Raw genomic sequence first — 11,904 nt, 5'->3', positions numbered from 1 at the left:
TCCCTTTTGTAAAAAAGTTAGGGGGTACTGATTTACAGAATCCTTTCTTCTTGGTTTGTTTTTCAAAGAAATAAGATATTAAAATAAAAGGTTGACGAATTTAGATTGCATATATAATGCGGTAGAGACTATGATGAATTGGAGTGAGTTATCAGACAAGAGTTGTCTCCCCTGATTTCGTGTCTGGACCTGCTCTCTGGTTTTAAATACCCTGATACCACGGGTAAACCCAGACGTTGCCTGTATTCTCGGAAAGCCGAGCGGTGGTGTGTTTCGGAATCCTGGACAGAATTCACTGAAGGTTTGCAACTATATGTAGAAATTATGGTAAGTCATGATATTTGATCAGTTGTCACTTGGACGTGGGGCTATAATAACTGACATTGGCTGAGTGACTGATCCATCCGTCACTGTGACAGCACGTGCTCGTCGACACGCTATGCCAATGTCATGAATGGAAACTGGTTTTGCTTTCTTTTTTAATATTATACGCCTCTCGAAATTTTCCTCCCACATCCTCTCTCCCCCCTCTCTCTCTCTTACCTTCACCCTCTCTATCTCTCTCAGTCCCCTCTCTCTGTGTCTTCCGCTCTCTCTCTCTCTCCCCTCCCTCTCTCTTACCTTCACCCTCTCTATCTCTCTCAGTCCCCTCTCTCTGTGTCTTCCACTCTCTCTCTCTCTCCCCTCCCTCTCTCTTACCTTCACCCTCTCTATCTCTCTCAGTCCCCTCTCTCTGTGTCTTCCGCTCTCTCTCTCTCTCCCCTCCTTCTCTCTTACCTACACCCTCTCTATCTCTCTCAGTCCCCTCTCTCTGTGTCTCTTCTGCTCTCTCTCTCTCTCCCCTCCTTCTCTCTTACCTACACCCTCTCTAACTCTCTCAATCCCCTCTCTCTGTGTCTCTTCCGCTCTCTCTCTCTCTCACCTCCTTCTCTCTTACCTACACCCTCTCTATCTCTCTCAATCCCCTCTCTCTGTGTCTCTTCCGCTCTCTCTCTGTGTGTGTCTCTTCCGCCCTCTCTCACTCTCTCTCTCCCCCTCTCTCTCTCTGTCTCTCGTTCTCTCTGTCTCTCCCTCGTACTCTCTCCCCCCCCACCACCCCTCCCCCACTCCCTCGCTCTCTATGTGGATGCTCACTTAAATGTTTGTCTAACAGTAAAAAATACACGCACGTGATGACGTTTGACGTAAGGCGATAAAAAGAGATTACTTAACATACATTGACAGATACTAACATTTATTGTTAAAACACTAAGCAGATAAAATAACAAAATACAAAGATAGCCACATGTTTAAGGAAGTACAATAACATTATTTACCATAAAACTAATTTATTTACCACAATAAATAATTTTATTTACCACAATAAAACTAAGGAAACGAACTGTAAGAAATAATATTAAATGGAGGAATACTGCAGCTGGTTAGATACGACCCAGCCATGTAATGTACAGCGGCTAGAACAACATAGACAACTGTGTACCACTGCTAGATGCAGCACAGGCAATTGTGTACAATGACTACAAACAACATAGGCAATCGCGTTCAACGGCTAGAAACAACAGACAATAATGTACAACTGCTAGAAACAAGATAGAAAGTTCTGTACAACTGCTAGAAATAAGACATTTATCTACAACGGCTAGAAACAACAGACAATTATTACAACGGATAGATACAACATACAATTATTACAACGGATAGATACAACAGACAATTATTACAACGGCTAGAAACAACATACAATTATTACAACGGCTAGGAACAACATACAATTATTACAACGGCTAGAAACAACATACAATTATTACAACGGCTAGGAACAACATACAATTATTACAACGGTTAGATACAACAGACAATTATTACAACGGCTAGGAACAACAGACAATTATTACAACGGCTAGGAACAACAGACAATTATTACAACGGCTAGGAACAACACAGACAATTATTACAACGGCTAGGAACAACATACAATTATTACAACGGATAGATACACCAGACAATTTTTTCAGCGGCTAGATACAACATACAATTATTACAACGGATAGATACAACATACAATTATTACAACGGATAGATACAACAGACAATTTTTACAGCGGCTAGGAACAACATACAATTATTACAACGGATAGATACAACATACAATTATTACAACGGCTAGGAACAACAGACAATTATTACAACGGCTAGGAACAACATACAATTATTACAGCGGCTAGATACAACATACAATTATTACAACGGATAGATACAACATACAATTATTACAACGGCTAGGAACAACATACAATTATTACAACGGATAGATACAACATACAATTATTACAACGGCTAGGAACAACAGACAATTTTTACAGCGGCTAGGAACAACATACAATTTTTACAGCGGCTAGATACAACATACAATTATTACAACGGATAGATACAACATACAATTATTACAACGGCTAGGAACAACAGACAATTATTACAACGGCTAGGAACAACATACAATTATTACAACGGATAGATACAACATACAATTATTACAACGGCTAGAAACAACATACAATTATTACAACGGATAGATACAACAGACAATTTTTACAGCGGCTAGGAACAACATACAATTATTACAACGGCCAGGAACAACAGACAATTATTACAACGGCTAGGAACAACACAGACAATTATTACAACGGCTAGGAACAACATACAATTATTACAACGGCTAGGAACAACATACAATTATTACAACGGCTAGGAACAACATACAATTATTACAACGGCTAGAAACAACATACAATTATTACAACGGCTAGAAACAACAGACAATTATTACAACGGCTAGAAACAACAGACAATTATTACAACGGCTAGAAACAACAGACAATTATTACAACGGCTAGGAACAACATACAATTATTACAACGGCTAGGAACAACAGACAATTATTACAACGGCTAGAAACAACACAGACAAAATATGTACGACGGAAGATACGACTGACGTATACATCACGTCTGTTTTTGTGACCCGTATTAGATCTGACGAAATACAACCTACCACACATTTCCACCAGTAGATAGATATTCCGACAGCCGTACAAAGTGAAGCCAAGCAGAGAACGTATAGAGTAACAGACATACACAATGAACAGACAAACACACACAACACCACTAATCGTGTGGGTGGTGAAGGTGCCATTTTTACTGTTGTTATCTATTTGACCACATGGAAGATGTATTATACTCTGTATATACCAAGAAGCAGTTAATGTATAATTTCTGAACCAAATTTGTGAAATAAATGTGTGGGTATACACAATTAGAGGCCATGGATTATACACAAAGCAAATATTATGTTGTTTCGAATAACGACTGACCCCGTTCAATAAAAAAAATCAGATCAAAATGAAAAATAATTTTGTTGTTTAAAAAAATTCAAATCATGACATATATATATCTGTTTGTTGTTATTACATACCACTGACAAACACGACAGAGTTACGTCCCCTGATGATTCAGCCTGCACGGTGGACAGTCATGAGTATGTAACTGCAGTCGACTCACGTCGCCTTTCAGTAGCGGCGTGAGTCCCACAGAGTGAACTACGAGAGCGAGACGGTTGTAATATTCGTACTGGATTCTGTTTTCCCCCTGTTCCTTGAATTATGGTAAGAAGCACATTTACTCTCTTCCCACTATTCTCCGATGGGCGGCATATTTGTATTTCTAAAGATATATGTATATACTTTAGCAGTGACCTATTCTAACCATGCTTTATATTTATTTGTGACAATGACAGAACGCCTAGATGCCGTTACTTGTGTCTGTCGGTCATGCCGATAACTTGTAAAGTCTTGATGTTTTCTATTAGTGTCATTAGTCATTAATGGCTGTTGAATTGCTTTTAGAAAATCTGAACAAATTAAATGTGGCGAAAAAAATATCTAAAGTTCTTAAACGCTTTACAAGTCTTCTTTTGAACGAATATAAGCGACTGTCCTAAACAGGTCAAGTGACGTTATTCCCAAATCATGTTACAGTAACCTAATCTCGCGGTCAGAAACGTCCAAACGTTCTGTCTATATAACCGAATATTTGGATTAATACAACTGATAATATGGTATCTGTAAAGTCAGAATATGCTGTAGCCGCAGTGTAGTGTTGTGTTGTGCATGACACGGTGCTTTATTGAGCACATCAAGCACAGTTATGATAATAATCACCATACACATATTTTGGTCTGGGCGTTACAAACATGCCAAGTCTGTTATCGAAATGCTGAAAGTGGTTGCGTAATTGCACGTTCTGCCTGGAGTCAGTGAAAGAATTGAGGTGCCGACGTGTGTTTTTTAAACAACAGTCTGTATATGAAAGAGGGATGTGTTACCGTTACATAAAATATGTCGGATTCTGTATCAAAAATATATTCGTGAGTTAATGTGTACACGTGTTTTCGGAAACGAAATGATTTATTTTATTTTTATATCATAATGCCCTGTATGCTTGGTATCATATACTGTCCTGTATCTTCGTATCGTATTAATGCCATGTCTCTTTGGTATGGTATTACGTTCTGTAACTTTGGTATGGTATAATGCCCTGTGTCTTTGGTATGGTATAATGCCCTGTAACTTTGGTTTGGTATAATGCCCTGTGTCTTTGGTATGGTATAATGCCCTGTATCTTGGTATGATATAATGCCCTGTAAGTTGGTAGGGTATAATTCCCTGAATCTCGGTATGGTTTAATGCCCTGTATCTTGGTATGGTACAATGCCCCGTATCTTGGTATGGTATGATGCGTGCAGTGTATTATCATCTGTGAGGACAAGCGTCTCATCCACACGCGACCCCCTCCACGGTAGCCAGGCTGCTTGTGTGTCACGGCACGTGCCTAGAAGCCGGAACTGATGGGAGTGCAGTGGTTCAGGAAGCAGTGTTATCGTAACGGAATGATTTGAAACTACAATCGACAAAAGAATGTGCTTTTATATGTACAAGATGTGTGCACGAGATGAGTGAAGCAGTTTCCTCATCCACATCTCCCGCCGCTACCTGAAGCTGCTTCATCTTCTTGCCTCCGTATTGTACCGCAGCAGCGACCCTAACTCCTACAACAACGACAGTTATCTGGTCTAGCGACGACCGCTAGCATTATGATTACAATTACTTCTGCTGTTGTTATATAATCATAATCATAATACTATATTTCTTATGATTATGATTATGATTTTATTATTATCATCATCATCATCATCATCATCATCATCATCATCATCATTATTATTATTATTATTATTATTATTATTATTATACGTCTATTGGAAATAAGTAATAACATGGCATTACTACTACTACTACTACTACTACTACTACTACTTCTACTACTACTACTACTACTTCTACTACTACTACCACTTGTTCTACCACCACCTGGCAATCAGAGAAGAACGTTCGCGGTATATCGATGATACAAAGCGATATTTTTCAGACGTAACGAGATTATGTAATCGCCGTTGCGCATTAACGGTACACTCATGGAGTCGGTGGACGTCAAGTGACAGTGATTCACTAACTCCGAACATGTATACAAGAGGCCTACACACAAACTTAATGGTGAAGTTTCTTAATACCGGCGCCACGTGAGTTCCCAGAACTGCCACCCCAAGCTATCCACGCTTTCCAAGTAGTCGCGGTTCAGCAGGACATGTTCCGTGTTTATTTATCTCATATCTATGGTGCGGTTATATTTAAATACACGTAGTGTATTCCCAACACCCGGAAGTCATGTGGCGATCACAATACCCGTCCGTCATTCAGATCACGCGGCGTGAACGATTACACCACCACGAGCAACCGCGAATGTTCCCGAATGTCCACGATGACAGTTTGCACGAGACACGCTCGACCGATCAGCACAAATCACGTCGCCTACCCACTTGCGTCGCGGGCTACAGTAAAAGATTCGTAATTACTCTCGCAACACTTATCGATTTCACTGTAACGTGCATTCCTGAGGACTATTCCATAACACGGAGATCGATTTCTCATTATTGATCCCGCGCCATTGATAGGCCATAAAAGGCTATCTCTCCGTGAAACTGATTGCATCAGACCCGCCAAATAGACGGGGGCTGGCTTAATGCGTTGTAGGGATTCCAAAGTCGTAATTCAGTTTGGTAGTAACTATACCAGTCTATATGGCGTCTCCGGTGGTACACGACGTTGTGTTTTAACTGAATATTTGGATTAATACAACTGATAATATGGTATGTGTAAAATCAGAATATGCGTGTACGACTAGCAAATATTAACCTTTGACCACTATAACCGAGGTACATTTAGTTTGTGCTTGACATGCCGATGGTGAAATGATTATGATATTAGATTTATATTTCTTATAACACTGGTAACACTCGCCTTATGTGTTCATACTCCTAATAATTTTCTTTATAAAAATCAATGAAAGTAAGGGAAAGGTTTCATGTAAAAAGAACAGAGAGATAAGGGGACTGTTTTAGGGGTTTTGCACACAATAAGTTGGATTAGCAGTGGTAGCATACATAGAATTATAAGGTTTCAGAGGGATAAGGGAAATTATTGTTATTTCAATGTTCATATTAGTAGGAATCACCTTGATTAATCATTGTATATTAGGAATATCCTCTATAAAGGTGAGTACGATATATTTAAGTTCGAGATGCCAAGAAAAGCCGTGTGATGTTGTTTGGTGAATTTATTTTTCAGCGCATTGTTTTTTGTTCTCCCGTGTTATTATAACCCATGCACACATCCAGTTTGTTTATTAACCTCGCGGCTGACAGAGTTAATATTTAAGCTAACTTGTTGTGGATAATTTAAATTGATATTTAAATGATTAAATAATTAACTTAATTTGATTTTACAACTTGATTCTGTTTTTTAGAAATCCATTGACAAATATTTGTAAACATTTTCGTTAACGAAATCTGAAACATTAGACCTTTTTCGTGGAAGGTTTCGTGATGTGTCGAAATGAACGTTGGACCTTTCGCCCAGCAGGTACACAAGAACCGAAACCACACATTGCGCCAGTTGGACATCGTGAATATTTTCAAATAGATTTCCAGTCCTTTTTTGTATACATTTTAGAATCACGGTGACCAAAACATAAGGCATTTCTTCAGATAAATTGGAAATAGTGAGTTTTGTTTTGAAGAACACAAGAAGATTAAGTAACCCTGATATCTAATGAAGGTAATGGGGAGGTTTAATCCAAAAAAACAAACAAACTATATTCTTTCTACATACTGTCGAGTTTATTAGAATGTTAGTGACTGTGTCTTATTATGCATTACTTTATATTACTGACTGTATCTTATTATACATTACTTTCTATTACTGACTGTATCTTATAATACATTACAGTTTATTAGTGACGGTTTCTTATTATACATTACAATTTATTAGTGACGGTATCTTATTATACATTACAATTTTTTAGTGACGGTATCTTATTATACATTACAATTTATTAGTGACGGTATCTTATTATACATTACAGTTTATTAGTGACGGTATCTTATTATACATTACAGTTTATTAGTGACGGTATCTTATTATACATTACAGTTTATTAGTGACGGTATCTTATTATACATTACAGTTTATTAGTGACGGTATCTTATTATTCATTACAGTTTATTAGTGACGGTATCTTATTATACATTACAATTAATTAGTGACGGTATCTTGTTATACATTACAATTAATTAGTAACGGTATCTTATTATACATTACAGTTTATTAGTGACGGTATCTTATTATACATTACAATTAATTAGTGACGGTTTCTTATTATACATTACAGTTTATTAGTGACGGTATCTTATTATACATTACAGTTTATTAGTGACGGTATCTTATTATACATTACAGTTTATTAGTGACGGTATCTTATTATACATTACAATTTATTGCTGACTGTATCTTATTATACATTACTTTCTATTACTGACTGTTTCTTATTATACATTACAATTTATTAGTGACGGAATCTTATTATACATTACAATTAATTAGTGACGGTATCTTATTATACATTACAATTTATTGCTGACTGTATCTTATTATACATTACAGTTTATTATCGACTGAATCTTATTATACGTAACATTTTATCAACTTTTATTATTTACTGAATCGTAGCCTATAATATGGTACATTTTATTATTAACTGAATTTTACAAAATGTAACATTTTATTATTGACTGAATTTTATCTAATGTAACATTTTATTATTGACTGACTCGTATAACACGTTATATTTTATTATTGACTGAATAGTTTAATACATTACATTATATTAAAAACTGAATGGATTAATATGTTATATTTTACTATTTGCTGGAAACATTACAATATATTATTGCCTCAATCTTAAATTCATTACATATTATCATTGACTGAATCGTTTAATACATTACAAAATATTATAAAGTGAATCGTATGATACATTTCGTTTTATTTTTTATGTTTTAATGTTTTGTTTTTTCAGGGATGAAGCATTATGTCGCGAGAGGGCAAATCAGACAGCGTGATGAGAAAACCCGACCTGGGCCCTTGTCACTCAAGTTTGCGGTCTACCCATTCAACCCCATCCCCCGTCAGCAACATGGGCGGGCCGAGCCCGGAGGCGTTGTCGCCTTATTCAACCCCACCTCCCCTCAGCAATATGGGCGGGCCCAGCTTGGAGGCGTGGCCACCATATTCAACCCCACCTACCCTCAGCAATATGGGCGGGCCCAGCTTGAAGGTGGGGTCACCTCTGATGGAGAACCAACAGCGTGTGCCCCGGTCCTCTCACGTGATCAGTGCTGTCCGGCGCAAGGTCATCAACGACAGGATTGCCCGCGGGGCGGAGGAGATCAAAGTGGAATTCAACACGCCCATGAAACATGAGGTAAACTGTCAATCAAACTGCTTCAGATTTAGACATGCGCAGTCTACATGTGCAGTGGGTCTGTTGACCATGAGTGACAGGTGTCAAACATGACAGAAATTAGTTCGAGCCTGAGGTGCCTAATCAATGCATGTCGATATTGTTAATATCAGTGTTGTTGGGTGTTAAACAATTTCTGTATTGCAATTTGACTTAATTAAATAGAAGGTACATTAAGTGTTACAATATGTTCCAATAACTTCAAAGATGTGGTTTTTCAAATATACCTTTCTGAACCTGTGCGGTTGGAAAGCCTACTGGTAGCAATGTTCTGGTAGCGATAACTCGGCACAGTGTGAGTTATAATTGTCTTTAAGCGTATTCATTTCAATTCGATCTTCCCCAGCTGACGGAGGAAGAGAAGGAGAAGAAGGCCCGGAGGAGGAAACAGAACAGGGAGGCTGCACACAGATGTCGTCTCAAGAAGAAACGAAGTCAATGTGGGACGAATGAGGTTTGTTTGTTTGTTTGTTGTTTAACGCCGCACACAGAAATATTCCAGCTATATGATGGCGGTCTGTAAGTAATCGAGTCTGGACCACACAATCCAGTGATGGACATCATGAGCATCGATCCACGCGATTGGGAAACCATGACATGCATCAACCAAGTCAGCGAGTCCGACCACCCGATCCCGATAGTCGCCTCTTAAGACAAGCATAGTCGCCTTTTTACGGTAAAAGTAGGCTGATGAAGAAATGTTCTAACCCGGATCTTCATGGCACGAATGCGGTTGGTGACCCCACACACTGAGAAATTAAAAATTTCTAACTCAAGTCTAGAATGATTTGGCAAGTCTAGAATGTCTCCTATCAGTTTGGGGCTCTATTTGGATTTTTTCATTTTTGTAGATATTTACTTGAGATAACTTTATTTCTGGGACTAAATACACACCGAATAGCCTTCTCAGCAAATGAAGACAACCGATCTCTGTGAGGCGTAGAGTACACAACGATAGCTTTATGACGTGGCTGGTGTAAGTTTGCATGGCAAGCTTGTATTCACGTTTGCTACATTTGTTTCAGGAACTAGGAGATTTAAGGAAAATCAACTCCGATCTTCAGGCAGAGGTAGAGCAACTCAGGCAGGAGGTCGAGAATCTCAAGAGAATTGAGCGAGAACACAGGATGTCTGGTCAGTGTCTCCGGTATCCGCAAGGCCAGCCGTGTGCCCCTCGGCCAGGCATCCACCCTCACACTGACCATCACACTGACCATCACACTGACCACTGTACACCTGGTAATGTCTCTGACCACCATGACGACACCTGGTGTCCAGGACTCCCTCGCCAGTACCCCACGGTCCAGGGACCTGGTGACGCCTACAGCCCAGTAAGTGACGTCAGCGGTGGTAGTCCCTGCCCTGCCCAGCATATGCTCGACATGATGGACAACCAGTGGATGACTACGTCCAGGAACCTGGAATCCTTCTTTCAAGGAACCCAAGTAAACATGGACGTGCCTCCATTCACGGGAGTCAAGACTGAAGGATGTGACACTCGTCCCAGCTGCCAAACAGACCACGGTGCCCAGATCTCAAACAGACACCACGCAGACAGAGCCATGTATGGAAGGATCTTGCGGAATGATGCTTGGCTTAATGTCGGTGATGATGTTAACAGAATCACTCCAGATATTCCCCACGACAATAACACCTTTTACGCAACATCCCATACTAATGACGTCATGAAACCGGAAGCGGAAGTTAGGCCTTTAGGGGAAATTGGTATTCCCTCACTGGACAATATTTCAGTGGACCAGTTGATTCCTGCAAATATTGACTTCTCAAGTTACTTACCGACACATCGCAATTGACCACTTGTCGTATACATTGCAGGAAAGTGATTTCTGAAATCCAGGCCCTGTGCCTAAACAGAAAATTGCTCAGTTTGGAAACAAGGATGACGAACATGTCGGTCGTGTAAATAGCTTCACGGTGTACCATAAGAATATATGCATTTTGTAGAATTAAGGCGTATTGCTGTCCACATACAGCTTATTCCCCCGAGAAAAATAACCTTTGCATACGTCCAATTACTGAAGATACCCCACTGTGTTCAAGCATATAAACTGCCGGGCAAAAATAAGTAACACCCATGTTTGACGGTGTCTGAAAGTGAAACAAACAAGAGATGGCTGTTCGATGGCGATGTAGAGTTTTTATTCCAGGTATCTTTGTTGTGTTTTGGGTCTGAAGTTTGCAGTGTTTCGGCGACTGTTTTCAATTCGGTAAAGAGTTAATAATGTATGTAGTTTTAGGTCAATTCCAATTTTCAGGTGTACTTTCTTCTGCCAGGCAGTGTATATGGTATGTGTGTCAGGTTGGAGTGATAACATGAGTTATCAGATTCTCGAGTGCCACTAGCTCCGGTTGCTGATAACATACTTTTTTACGTGGAATGCTGTTCAAAGCGGCGTTAAACACAACTCACTCACTCAGTTCTGACGTTGCGATTATTCTACATAGGATGTGTAATACCTCACCAGGACATACACTCCGGTTACTGTCTGTGCATCAGTTAGACCATATACGGTATTTTGTTTCCATTGTGTCCCTTATTCCACTTGCTGACATCTTTCAGTAGTTATATACAAATAGCTCCCTTGTTTATTTAATTCATTGAGTTGATGTTGTCGCTTATGAGGACACTATTTATGCAACATTTACACAATAATTGTTGAAATAGAGATTATGTTTGTTGATGTATTTATTCATTGTGTGGCCTCCCCCTGACGGGAGTCATGCTAAAAGCGTGTGGCTGTTGGCGATAGTGACCTCCGTTTGTGGTATATTTATGAACATTTATTGGGCGGATCCAGCTACGCACGATGTCAAATATCAACTTACCTTTTATCATCGAAATAGACGTCATGATAAAAAAAACCTTATGCATACAGCGTGATATGTTGTTGACACAGTGCACCACTGTGGA

At 39.1% G+C, this 11,904-nt stretch overlaps 1 protein-coding gene across 3 annotated transcripts; it reads left to right on the top strand.

Moving 5' to 3' along the window:
* The first annotated feature begins 229 nt into the window (after positions 1-229).
* LOC139442355 (uncharacterized) lies at positions 230-11,904 on the top strand. Of its 3 annotated transcripts, none has more exons than XM_071223156.1 (4): positions 230-327; positions 8,529-8,933; positions 9,319-9,426; positions 9,998-11,904. In XM_071223156.1, the coding sequence occupies exons 2-4, from the start codon at positions 8,541-8,543 to the stop codon at positions 10,784-10,786; spliced, it is 1,290 nt and encodes a 429-aa protein (XP_071079257.1). In that variant the 5' UTR covers positions 230-327; positions 8,529-8,540; the 3' UTR covers positions 10,787-11,904. The 3 variants fall into 3 exon arrangements, with proteins under 3 accessions (XP_071079257.1, XP_071079255.1, XP_071079256.1); XM_071223154.1 differs by lacking the exon at positions 230-327 and adding an exon at positions 3,563-3,661; XM_071223155.1 differs by lacking the exon at positions 230-327 and adding an exon at positions 6,084-6,261.

Source organism: Haliotis cracherodii, unplaced genomic scaffold (genome assembly GCF_022045235.1).
Source record: "Haliotis cracherodii isolate W230 unplaced genomic scaffold, xgHalCrac1.p SCAF_5, whole genome shotgun sequence".
Classification (NCBI taxonomy): Eukaryota; Metazoa; Mollusca; class Gastropoda; order Lepetellida; family Haliotidae; genus Haliotis; species Haliotis cracherodii.
Note: the sequence above shows the minus strand (reverse complement) of the source record. Positions and strands in the feature narration are given on the sequence as shown.

Coding starts and splice junctions, on each gene's coding strand:
- LOC139442355 (XM_071223156.1), top strand. CDS start 8,541: ATGTCGCGAGAGGGCAAATCAGACAGCGTGATGAGAAAACCCGACCTG. Junction 8,934..9,318: donor ACACGCCCATGAAACATGAG/GTAAACTGTCAA, acceptor GATCTTCCCCAG/CTGACGGAGGAAGAGAAGGA. Junction 9,427..9,997: donor GTCAATGTGGGACGAATGAG/GTTTGTTTGTTT, acceptor CATTTGTTTCAG/GAACTAGGAGATTTAAGGAA.